The sequence below is a fragment of the Gigantopelta aegis genome, unplaced genomic scaffold, assembly GCF_016097555.1.
Source record: "Gigantopelta aegis isolate Gae_Host unplaced genomic scaffold, Gae_host_genome ctg4135_pilon_pilon:::debris, whole genome shotgun sequence".
Taxonomy (NCBI): Eukaryota; Metazoa; Mollusca; class Gastropoda; order Neomphalida; family Peltospiridae; genus Gigantopelta; species Gigantopelta aegis.
The window spans coordinates 1-13,995 of NW_024533701.1; the positions used below are offsets into that span (position 1 = coordinate 1).

The 13,995-nt window shown below is 36.9% G+C and overlaps 1 protein-coding gene across 1 annotated transcript in view; it reads right to left on the minus strand.

Annotated features, from left to right (window-relative positions):
* Positions 1–6: 6 nt before the first annotated feature.
* Positions 7–13,995, minus strand: part of LOC121392596 (multiple epidermal growth factor-like domains protein 10) — a gene marked incomplete at both ends in the record, with an annotated part of 31,225 nt that continues 17,236 nt past the window's right edge. Inside the window, 3 exons of the mRNA XM_041523741.1 lie at positions 7–114; positions 398–550; positions 5,793–5,945. Of these exons, the coding sequence (XP_041379675.1) occupies positions 7–114; positions 398–550; positions 5,793–5,945 (414 nt within the window). The remainder of the gene's footprint in view (positions 115–397; positions 551–5,792; positions 5,946–13,995) is intronic.

The window sequence follows — 13,995 nt, forward strand, 5'->3', positions numbered from 1 at the left end:
CCTGACATCCTCCAACACATCCACCAGTTATGTGATCACATGTCGAGACTCCTTCACAGTGTCGAGCTGAACACTGTCGAGAACACGCGGAGCCGTATGTACCTCTACTACATGCTGAAAGTGAATGTTTTGGTGATTTTGTTATGGTTCTTTTATGAATAGTGATAACTATCAGATTGCAATATGTAAAATATACAACTGAAAACATAAACAAGTATATTTTACATTTGGAAATTATGTAGGAAATGAAACTAGTTACTAAAAAGTGCGATCATGCAAGTTAGACATATAATCAAATGGTGGAACCATCATTACCACCAGAATATTTGAAGCATTTATTATATTTAAAAGAATCAAGTATTACAAGCTAAACTAATGACTGAAGAAAATCACATACGTTGTGTACAGTCGACTCCCGTCCAGCCAGGTTCACAACCCTCATTACCACAATCTCCCGTGTCTGTAGTGCAGGGTGCAGCTTGAGAAACACAGTGTCTGTATCGACAGTTCCTGTTACAGTTAGCTCCATAGTTGTCTCCTAGTTTACATGCTGGAGATGAAGATACAATATTAGCATCTTCATGTTGACAGACAGACAATTTATTTCTTAGGTATAACGTTAGGAGCTATTTCTAGACAAAGATATTTGTCAAAAATTATATTGTAAAACTACACTCTATTAACATGATCACATGTATGATCTCCCTTACAACGTCGATTAGAACACCGTAGTAACCATACCACCCTAACTACAAACTAAAATGTACTATCTTTGTGGGACTACCATTAATTTCTTACCATTTTTAAAAGATGAAATAAAATATTTTTGCATCATTAAAATTACAGTTTACTTTCATTTTGGTGCTTATAATATGAATATCTCTATCGCCAATGCATTTCTGCACACCGTAATGTTTTGTAGTATCTCAATATCGATGTCTGTCTAAAATAATTTTGTACGTACAAATTTATTATTTCTTCCAACAAAATTAATTAACTGTTAAAAGTCTTAAATATAAGTTAATAATTGCTTTATTATTAGTTGTACCTTTAAATTATATGTTAAAACAATTATTTGTACAAAAATCCAATCGTGGTACCAAGATATGTAGGAAGATTATAGCTACGACAGTACACATATCTGGTGTCGGTCCTAGACGGTGTGTACAATACAAATTGCAACTCTCTGTGTGCAGTTATCGTCCTCCCAGCCTGCTTCATGATTGGTAAATTACTATTGCAGAGTATCTTGTAAAATGTTTTCAACTAACAGAACCTTTTTAACGATTTAAATTATATCATAAATATATTTTCTTATTTATAATATCAGTATCTGTATATTCAGTGTGCTTTTGGTCGATCTAATGGTTGTAAATACCCAAATCGGATTTTACCTCCCAAGAATTTCGTATGTACAGAAAGTTTGTTATGAAATAAAATGCAAACTGAGCTGCTACAAATTTAAGGGCAATTAAAAAAACCCCCATAAAAAGCATCGACTATACAAACACTCATTGTCTAATACATAGATTTTGAATACAGACTTCAACGTCTATGTGTTTTAAAAGTTTGGATCAATTCGGCAGAAGCAATCGTCTAACTATATGTTTCGACTACCTCGCATTATCATCTCTCGAAAAAAATGTAATCAACCATTTTTTTTTTTTAAATGATTATGATTTAGAACTAATACTGGATAAGCCTTATTTACTCGATGCCCAGATTGAGATCGAATGATGTAATGCACTTATTATTCTATATACATTATGGGATAAAATCTGGATCTGTCCCTGATTCATATTCCAGGATTAATCGAATCTCTACCGATGACACATAGTTCAATTATACGTATGGATATCTAGGTTATAGGCAAAGACTTAAGCAAGAGTTTGTGGTGCAGTCTGAAAAAGGCATTTGTCCGCTTATGAGTTCTGGATTACTATTTTTTTCCCATGGAGTAGATATTTATGGGTGAGATCTAAGAAACGTGGTCTGTTTATTTCCTAACACTCACTACAATAAGTTAAGGTACCGTTTTCCACGTTCTTTTTTTTTTAATCAATTTTGTTTTTAGCATTAACATACACGGATATCTAATATACATTTCCCCTGGAAAAGGCTAATCAAGATAATATAAATTAACTGCTTTCATTTTTAAATTGTTAGATCGTTGTTTTCGGTTAATTGATAATACATCCCTTACATGTTTGCGTTTTATTATTATACTTGCAGCTTGGCATGGGGTTGCACAGATCCCCCATTTTGAATCGCCTTAGTCTACTTAGTACAACATGTGTTACTTTATGAAAGGCAAAATACACGCATACATAAGAGTAAAACGTGTTCCCTAAACTGTTATATCATTAGATTTCCGTGCTTAAATCAAGGAAGGTTCAAGCACGCTATCCTGGGAACACATCTCAGGTATTGGGGCCGTCTGTCGAGGACAGTGTGTACATGGTTAGCTGTTTGTGGTTAGTGAGAGCGAAGTCTGTGAACTCACTGACTGGGTGCCGATAATGGAATTTGTATTCAGTCAAAATAAAATAAAATAAAAAGTAATAACTATTTATAAAAAATAAAACACGTAAAATAAAACATTTTATAAAATTTAAAAACACCTTTAGACGTAGCGTTACATTTAAAATTGATTTCTTTGCATATTTTGTCAAATATACAAAAGGCGTCCCCTGCGTGTGCTGTAACCTCAACGTGGTGCAGGGGTGTAACATTCTCTTTGACAATGGCCAATACAGCACAAATTGAAATTGTGTATGTATGTAAAAGTCAGTATGTATCTGTGATATTTTTATTTATGCACAGTTCTTTACACTGTTTTTATTTAAATATTGAATTTTTATATCGATGTTGATCATCACCTTATTTATTTGCATTACCATAGTCTGACACCCAAATAGCCGATGTATTTTTCGTGCTGGGGTATCGTTAAACATTCATTCATTCATTCATTCATTCATTCATTCCAAAAGGCGTCATGCCCCTGCAGCACGAGCAGAAAAAGAGCCAAAAGTACCAACCATCAAAACATATTGGTTAATTTCAGGTGACTACAATGCATTTATTTATTTTTAGTAGGGAATCTGTTTCATCTTGGGCAGCTTGTTATTTGTGTGGGAGATTACCAAATATACGTGTTAGTGTACCTGCAAATATTACAAGTGCCCTTTTCAAACGTTGCATTTCTTCCCTGAATACTGGAGGTGCAATTTTTAAATACTGCTTCCCATCCCTAGAAACCAATTCTGCATCTGCCCCTGCCATGGGTTTGACACAAAAATCATTCCCTAAGTTTCGGCGATGTAAAATCTCAATTACTGACTGGCGGCCATTTTGTAAACGGACGCTTGTAATGTTCCTTAAAAAATGTCATCTTGGTTTTTCATGAACTCTGCAATCCAAAGACAAATTTGAAACACAATGCGAATTGTTATACATTTGGCTCAAATACCTGTCCGCTGCACTTTGGCTTGTCTCAAGTGACGGATAACGTTTAAAGTGCATCAAAGCTATTATCCTACATGCCATTTCTAGATATCTCAACATTTTGGTGTAAGGTAAAGGGCACCAGTGTACATGCGCGACGGGAGATGTCATCAGTTAACGTAGTAGTTTCTGATTCGCAATTTCTTTGAGGAGACAGGTGGGTATATTTTAGCAATCTTCACTTAAGAGTTACGGGACTATTTAGTAAATGCATGCTTGGAAATGCATGCTACTGATAACGTTTTAGTAACTAAAACTAAAAGTCAGTTACAGCCCTCGCCTACTTACAGAGCTGATATACATATATCTGGTAAATCTGTTATTGTGTACTCTCAAATGTATCCCTATGAAAGTCGAATAACTTATTATTTTATTAATTAAAATGTGTAAAACATGCCGTATTTAATCACAGGAGCATATAATGTTATGTTGACTATTACTATATAAAAATAAATCTGCAGTGTGTATTCGCATGCATTGAAATATCGACTTTAACGGCCCTTGAATAAACTGATATGAAACTTGATCTGGCGACAGCTGTCAAAAACGGGTAATTGCACTATTACACCATAACTGTAGGCCTACTACATCCAGACCGATGGATGAACAGAAAGAGACAAAACCTTTTCTACTCTTCGGGTGGACTAATAATAATAATAATAATAATAATAATAATAATAATAAAGATAAGATTTGGAAGATGAGAAATATAGTTTCATTTGTTGGCAATGTGTATGCAGATGAGAGCTAACAAAATTAAGCAAAACCGATATTATATAAATACGCATATATTATCAACTACCTGTTAAAGCTGCAGTCCCAGGGATATTTTTATTATTTAAGCATATAGAATAGAAGATTCAGTTCTGTTTGGTACATAAAAGGTCCACCACATTATCTAGGTCAACTACAAACGCAATGGCCAGCTTTGGGTTTTTTTCATTTAGCGGGACGCCAGTAGAACTGGGAAATTACGTGAGTTGCGCACGCGCAGTGCTTCTCACGTGATTTTGAAAAAATTTAACTGTCTTGATTGAGGGGTTGTCTCATATCTCCAAAACATATTTATATCCATAGAGGTATGGTACAACACCTTTCCAGGGGTCGGTGGGGGATTTGCCGTGACATTTTGACAGTGGCCAACGGTTGGCATACGCGTTACATGTAAGGGGATGTTAATAAATTACCTAACGCTCTAGGTGTAGAGGAAGAGGGTGTTGTGTTCGATTTACGTAACAGTTTTCAAGACTATATGTTATTTTTATTCATTACTTAGACCTAAAAAGGTATTTATTTTAATGCGCGGTCAGTCTAGGATCGATCCCCATTGCCGTGTATATAAAAGGCCATGGTATTGATATCTTGTCTGTGGGATGGTACATATAAACGATCCCTTGCTAAAAACAAATGTAGCGGGTTTCTAAGGCGCGTGTCTAGGAATTTCAGCGGGGTTGGGGTTATAGACTGTCTTGAGCGAAGTTTATATGGGGCCATGCTCCCCCAGAAAATATATTTCAATTTTTAAGCTATGGCAGGTAAGGGTTTCGACCTCCAATACCCTCCTCCTGCACATGCACCCGATTCCTCTCTAAGATTATATGTCAAAATTACCAAATGTTTGACATCCAATAGCAGATGATTATTGATGTCGTTAAAGAAAAAACCCTCCTAATTTTACCCTTTCCAAACGAAATAATATTTATTTGAATTTGTCAATTTTAACACACGTAAAATTAAAAAGTGAAAACGTTCATTGTCTACATTAGTATATTTTATTTAAAAAATATATATATGATCAATGTGTTACTATTATACAAACTAAACTTTAAAAGTTCTACTAACACTTTATACAATATTAATTCTGAAATAGGAGGGTACGACTGTCGATAATACGTTGTCAAGATCAAACCGGTTTTAACAAAAAACTCTAGTACCGTATCCTCAACCGAACGTTCTTCCTACAGCGCAAGATTTTTTATTTCATTTTTTGAGACGAACCCTACAATTTGAAATCGACAAACGCACGTGTTAACTGAAACAGACAACAGGCTGTCGTTTGTGCTTTGCCGAGCAATGGCGACACAGGCGACGAATCGAGCGTATACGTTTGACGATCTCCGTTCATAGCGAACACACACGAGTTTTTTGAAAGTGCACTTGAGCTTGTATTTCATAGTTGTACATGATATTATAATATGGTAACCAGAGATTGTAACTTTAAATAAAAGGTATTTTTCCAAGCTATTTACCAGTTAATTTTACAACATGAACTAAAATAATTGTATTACCTGTTGTGCAGTCAACCCCTGTCCACCCTTGCTGGCATCTTCCAGTACCGCAGTCTCCTGTCTGCACGTTACATGATGAGGATTGTACGGCACAGTGGCGGCTGTTGCAGACCTTGTCACAGGTAGAGCCATATTTGACACCCAACTCACATGCTGATAAAAGTAGAACAGTAGACAAGTTGGTAGATATATCTCACAGATTATAATACTTTCTCACAAAGGAATATGTACCTAAAATGTGTGGTCTAGCAACCATTTGTCTTGAATTTATTTGAGTTGCGAAATGACCCAATATTCGGGTCAGTAACTTTAAACTTAAGCCGTGTCTAAATTATGCCAATATAAATTATAATACTGCATATGTCTTATGTTGTTTGTTTAGTTGTATTTATGAGTGACAGACAGACATTTCTGTTTTGATAGTTATCGTTGGTAATCTTGGTTTTCCTAAAAAACATTACGATATTTTGGTTCACTGCGCTCTTCTTTTGAGAAAATAAACTTGTGCAATACACAGGAAGTATGTGATGTTCTCTATTTATTACATACTTTCTTTTATTTATATTTTTACACCCCCGCCCCCAACCCCCCCCCCCCAAAAAAAAAAAAAACAAAAAACAACAAAACAAAACAAAAATACAACAACAAACAAACAAACAAACAAAAACAACGAATGACGTCACGTAGCATCTCCCTGCAATAAAATAAAATTTGTGCATGACGCGTCCTTTTTGCGAACGCTAGAAAACATTAATTGAAAAATTACTGTGAAAAATGTTTTGTTTAGAGATTATTATCGTATCTAACTGTGTTTGTACAAAATAGTTAAATTTACCATTAAATTGTACCATTACGAAATATGGCCATGCATTGACATTGCGATAAGATAGGCTGTTATATTTGGGCCTATTGTGTACGAAGCCAAAAAGATGTTGCGGAAAGTGTCAGCGTCACATCTAGTCAATCCCATTCACTCACCTCAATCTTTGCTGGTCAGATCAACAATTCAGTCGTTACTGTGAATTTAAACACCTCATTAACTGACAATTAGAGGGACATTCCTGAGTTTGCTGCATTGTAAGATGTTTCCGACTAATCAAATATTTCTTGTTTTAAAAAAAAAACATTATACGAATAAAAAGTTGTATTCTTAATTTTTGTGCTAAATATGCGATCGCAAATGTTTAAAATGTGCTAGCGATATAGTATTACGGTCTCCCAAAGGTTGAAGACAAAAATACGTTACCACACGATAATTATACATTTACGTCTGTATTATTGTTCCCAATAGCCGATGTATTTTTCGTGCTGGGGTATCGTTAAAAATTAATTAATTAATTCATTATATTATTATGTTAACAATAATTGTTAGCACACCTCGGAAACTTGGGGACCTATGGTATGTTATTGATACTGATATTCTAAAACCATCCTGAAACAAAAAGTAGCTATGTTCTATTTATTTTCGAGTGAATATAATGATAGTCCTTCCCACAAGGAACGCTTTTTTCATACTACGGAATTTACTACAAGTTATTTATTTCCGAGCCGATTGTTTTCCTACGCGTGATGTAACCTCACCGTGGTGCAAGGGTGTAACATTCTCTTTGAGAATGGTCAATACAGCACAAATCCCGTTGTTTTCTTCGGGATACAATTAAATTTTTTAATAAAAGTCAGCATCTATTTGTGATATTTGTATTTTTGCACAGTTCTTTACATTGTGTTTTTATATAAATCTTGAATTTTTATATTGATGTTGATCATCATTTTATTTGTTTGCATTACCATAGTTTAACACCCAGTAGCCGATGTATTTTTCTTGCTGGGTTGTCGTTAAACATTCATCCATTCATTCATTCATTTCAAACTTGCACACAAAATAGTATTTGCTTTTATTATTTTCAAAACACTTGTACTGTTTTTGTTACGTCAAACCAAACTGAAATTGGTTACAAAAAACACAAACATCTTTATAGGAGGATGGGACGAGCTAAAACAAAATAGGCTAAAAGAAAACAAATGCCCACCAGTTGTAGCGATCAACAATCACACCCTCTAACTAGAGATGTTCGGCTACACAAATATACTATTCGTATAAATTCCCCTTCCATATGACACCCCTAACCCCCGCCTACGCCCAGACTATGTACATGTGCGATCACCGTAATGTTTGACAACCTTTCTAACTTTCCGGTTCAGTTGCCAAATATAGACCACAATAATGTCTGGAGTGTCGTCACTACTGGTCTAATATTGACAAGCGCTATGGTGGTAATAGTGGTTTGTTACTATACTCTTAAAAAAAAAAGGTATGGAAACCTGAAATATTAATGCTAATATCAACTATTAGACCGAACATACGTTTTGACTGACCACAGACATCCTACAAAAGAACGTTCAGGTCTGTTTATGAACACACCGAAACACATTTCATAGTTTGCACATGCATCACGCAGTTGCCTCGTATACGTGCGTGGGGTGTCATTCCCGAATTTGACCATTTCCAGGAAGGTCCATTAATCACCGTTGAACATCATTTCTGTCAGTCAGTTTCATTCTGGTGATCATACCGTTGTTATTGTTTTGTTTTTAGTAATTTTTATTGTTTGAATTTGCGATTTACTGATAAAAAATTTCAACTTTCAAATTTCACTTCTGACCCCAATCGTCCTTCATTGGTTTTGCATTTACCATATTTTAACACCCAATAGCCGATGTACTTTTCGTGCTGGGGTGTCATTAAACATTCATTCAGTCTTATTCCAATCGTCCTTCAAGATCTTTGGTGGACATAAAACCTACTGTAATACTGAACTACCGTAATGTTTGCCTAATTAATTCACTATTATCAAATAACCATTCCCCACAGCTAATATATCTTACAAATTTGGCAATTGTAAATTCTTATTAGAGTTCCCCTACTTTTTTGAAGAGTATATTATGTGTTTCCTGCAGTCAATGAAAAAGATAATAAAAGTAAATTTTAATGAATGAAAAGTGTGTTTGTGGTTCAGATAAATAGTATTCAAGGGTGAATTTTATGTTTTAGCATTTTCAATAATATTGTTTTTGTAAAAATGTTTTATCAAGATAATTTCAACAATACACTATTTACTGACTATACCTGTTGTCTGAACTCTTGCCCTATTTCTATTGGGTTTTTTTTATTAACATTCAATAGTTCTAATTTAATTTATATAATGTTCTTAAATTGGTGTAATTAATGTTGAATAATTAAAATACAGTTGAAATAAAATATGTCTTGCAAAATGTATAATTAAAAATAAAAATTATCTGATCCCCAATCGTGCTTAATTTAAAAAGGAAAATCATGGCTATATTTAAAAAAAAATTATATTAAGAATTAAGAAATATTGAAATTAACTTAAAACTAAAAGTACTAGAGAGTATATTGCTTACTTAGTAATTTACTGAGTAAAATATTAATCATCAGTCATTTACATGTCATTTCGTTTAACGTTTACCAATTTTAGTAAATTTTCGATGACCTAAATGAAACAATTCTGTGTAAATGTGATGGCCCCAATCACTACTGACAGTTCCAGTGCAGTTTGTGGTACTGGTTGTGAAAACTAGCAGCCGTCTATGGGTGAAAGTTGTAGCGGTACTTACATGGTTTACATTGGTAATGTTAAGGGCTTATTGCACCAGGTGAAATAATCATACACTTTAGGTTGCACAACATCATTGACTTTTGAATGCATTTCATTATAATTTCAAGGTCTGAACCATTTCTGTGAAAATAAAACACTATCAAGCATTGAGAGGTTACATGACTGCTAATTTTAGCCTTGATATCTACTTTTGAAAAAGTTCACATGTTGACCACACACAATTCCAGTACCCCACCAAATGTCAGGGCACCACCTCATTTTGTTGAGATGTGGATGGCAATATGTTGTGTTTATAGTTATCATTTAGTACTAGAAATATCAACTAATTTCAATCCAATGGGTTTAGGTGTTGCAGAGGTCACCAGGGAAACAAAGTGTGTGTGTGTGTGTGTGTGTGTGTGTGTGTGTGTGTGTGTGTATTTCATTTATTATTATTTTGTTTTTTTTGTTTACTGTTATTAATTTTTGTCATATTCGCATTTATCTTATAGTCCAGGCAATCTAGCTTATTTTTTCACTCAACTTGGAACAAATTGCAACAGATTTTTTTTCACCACAGTGCATTTCTGTGAAGTCCCCAGAACACCATATTAAAAGGCCCAAGAAATCCCTTCAGGGGAAATACGTCTAATTTGCATAAATCCAATATGGCCGCCAAATATCAATAATATACCATATCTTTGCTCTCAGGTGACATATTTGAGTGATTTCAAGTCTTAGAATGGGATTATTTGTCTGAAGGATGCATTTGGAGTGCATTCGAATTTGATTGGATGAAAAATTCATTTGCATAAATCCACGATGGCCGACAAATTCAAGTATTTTGCCATATATTTGCTCTCATGAGACATATTTGAGTGACCTAAAGTTCCAAGATGGGGTTTTTGAACACAAGGTTGCTCCTATGTTACGTCTACCCCTTGCTAGCCTTTGTTTAAAGTGGCCCGATCAGCACCCCATGCTGCCCTCTATTGATAGGCCACTTCAGTACACTACTATAGATAAAAGATGCAATGTAAAATCCCAGCCTCGTTAATGCTTCTTTCTTTCTGTTTCAGATTGATACAAATGTAGTGTTCAGCAATATCAACAAGAATGGATCAGATGTGTGTAATATGTAAAGAAACATTCACGAATGGAAAACCAACTGTGATTCTCCAAACAAAGGGAAGTGATGGAGTTAATCGTGCAAGCGACCAACGTGGCAGTGACTTGAGAACTATTCCAGGACAACGGGTACATGTGGACTGCCGTCGCAGTTATTGTAAACCGGCAAATATTGCACATCACATACATGTAGGATCGCAACAGCCAATTGAAAAGCGGTCTGTTCTCAGTTCACAAAAGGCATTCAATTTTCAAGAACACTGCTTGTTTTGCGAAGAACCCGCCAAATGTGATAAAAAACGTGGCGTTGATGTATTCCCGGTCAGAACAAAAGACTTCCAGGACACCTTGACTCATATTTGCAATTCTCGTAATGACAATTGGTCTGAAGTGGTGTCAGGCCGACTGGCATCTGTGAATGACCTACATGCAGCAGATGCAATATATCACCAGCAGTGCAGTAGTAACTTTAGGACAGGGAAGAATATTCCCAGTAAACTATTTGTTGATAGTGGGGAAACACCGAAAAGGTTCAAAGTTGGAAGACCGGAGGCAGATGAGAGAAGAGAAGCATTCCTGAAAGTGGCACAGTTTCTTGAAGAAAATGATGAGGAACAAACAACTATAAATGAACTCGTTCAGAAAATGGCTGAATATCTCGAAAACACTGAACAGGAGCCGTATAGTGCAAAATACATAAAAACAAAAGTACAGGAACATTTTGGTGAAAGAGTTATAATGACAGTGCTCAGTAAAAAGGAGTGTGTAGTTACATTGCGGGACACAGCCAGCTCAATCCTCTGTGCATTTCATAAACAACAAAAACGGGACAACGCTGAAGATGAGAAACTGAATATTATAAAAACTGCTGCAAAACTGATTTGGAGCGATGTCAAATCCATGGATATCCAAAATGATGCCTACCCAACTATAGACGATATGGGAAGTGTAGACTGTGCTATGAACTATATTCCAGAGACACTGCAAGTACTGCTGTCGACTATGTTTGTCGGTAACAGAGTTGGTGTAAAGCTTGCTTCAATTGGGCAGGCAATCATGCAAGCAATACGACCAAGGGCCATATTAGCGCCACTTCAGCTTGGCCTAGGTATGCAGATGCATCATCATTTTGCATCACGGTTCTTGATAGATACACTTAATAACTTAATAAACTCGGCTTCTCGTGTTCCTGTGCTGAGGTGAAGAGATATGAACGGAGTGCGGCTGTTATACAAGGGACTGATATATCTGGGCATACTCAAGAACATTATGTACAATATATTGCAGACAATGTGGATCACAATGTGGCAACAATCGACGGTACAGGGACATTCCATGGAATGGGTATAATAGCTGATGTTACACCACAAACACACGCTCCTAGTAAACCTGTTCCAAAAGTGCATGTGACGGCTGCAGACATTGCTGCAGTTGGCCGCATAAATATTGAGTATTTCAAGATCCCTCCGACAACGACAATCCCACCTCTTACATACCTACCACTTGTACTCAAACCAGCAGAAGATCCAACAGCACAACTAGATGTACTGTGGGAAAACATCGCTACTACTTCACTCTCCCAGGCCAGCATGGTCTGGTATGATGCACATGCTTCATCATGGTGAATACCCAGGCCAGTCGTCTATAATGTTCTTACCAATGATTGACCTTGACCCCAGTGACCCATCATGCATCTACTCTACGCTGAAGTTTGTGTCCTATCATGCAATGCAGTACAATGTAACTCCAGTACTTACATTTGACCAGCCATTATACTGGCAATCACTAACAATTATACGGTCTCAGCCAAGTGACAGTCATCTGAAGCATATCGTCCTGAGACTCGGAGGATTTCACACTGTAATGAGCTTTCTGGGTAGCATTGGACACCTGATGACAGGCTCGGGATTGAAAGAGCTCCTCGACGTTGTGTACGCTAGCAACACTGTGAGCCACATGCTGACTGGTAAGGCTGTTTCCAGAGCAGTGCGTGGTCACTTGCTCGTAGATGCTGCACTGAATACCATTCTTGTGGCCAGTGCATACAATGTGCCAGTACCAACCAAAGATACAACAGATGACACTGAGGAGATAGTAAGTGTTGATCCTGAAATAGATGTTGTGGGGACACAAGATACTGCCACGGCCGACTTGACGATTGCTACAGAATTATTTGAAGGAGCGGTGTCTTCTACAATATCTGTGGAGGACGTGTGTTCAGCAGATGTGTTAGCAAGAATCCAAAGTAAACTGAATGAGGAGAAAAAATCTATGAATATGCGGACTGCGATACTCTGGGTACAATATCTGAACATGGTGGACATCCTGCAAAAATTCCTCAAAGCTGAGCGAACTGGTAACTGGAGATTACACCTCCAAGCCATACACGAAATGGTTGGGAAATCTGTAGACAATTTTTCCTTCCAGAAAGTTGACCAAGCAGTAATACTTGGTTCGAAAACAGTTGTCAAGATCATGGGGGAATCTGTGAAAGTAGATCCACAATTGCTATTTCAGAGGTTGATTTTAGTTGGTGAGCGCCAGGAAGATCTACCATCATTGTTCAAGTATGAACTCTGTACTCACCCCCCTGCATTGTTTGAGTCGGCCTCCCTTCCACTGCAGGCTAATAAAGCTGTCCTTGCTGATGCTCTATGGAAGGCTGAGGAAATCAAAGGGGTGCAAAGAGAACCTGGTGGAGATATCCAGTATATCATTGATGGTGGTGCTCTACTCCATCGAATACCATGGCCTAGAGGTTCCACATATGAGAGTGTGTGTGAACTGTATGTTAGATATGTGACACAGACATATGGTGCTGCTGCCGCCATTGTCTTCGATGGCTATACAGATGATCCAACAACCAAGGATGCCACACACCTGAGAAGAACAGGGATGTACACAAGTGTTACAGTGCACTTCACTGGTGGAATGGTTATTCAATCCAAGAAGGAGGAATTCTTGAACAATACCACGAACAAACAGCGACAAACTAGAGCGGGCTGGGTGCAGCACAGATCACGCAAAGCATGACGCTGATCTGCTTATTGTCCAAACGGCTGTCGCATCTGCCAGAAGCAAAGACACCATTGTGATTGGGGATGACACAGACTTGCTTGTTCTTCTATTACATCATGCTGACATGGATGCCTATGAGTTGTTCCTGGCACCAGAGCCCAATCGAGACTCAAGGCAGAACAGGATATGGTGCATAAAGCAATGTAAGGAACGTCTTGGTCCAAATGTTTGTGATCATATACTCTTCATCCACGCAATTCAAGGGAGAGATACAATCTCTCGCTTATTTGGATTAGGAAAGGGTTTATCATTGAAGAAGATCCTGAGTGATGCTCTGTTCTGCCAACAGGCTAAGGTGTTCAGTGCGGCAGGACAAATTGCCAAGGATATCATTGCAGCAGGAGAGAAGGCACTGCTGTCTTTATATGGTGATGCCAATG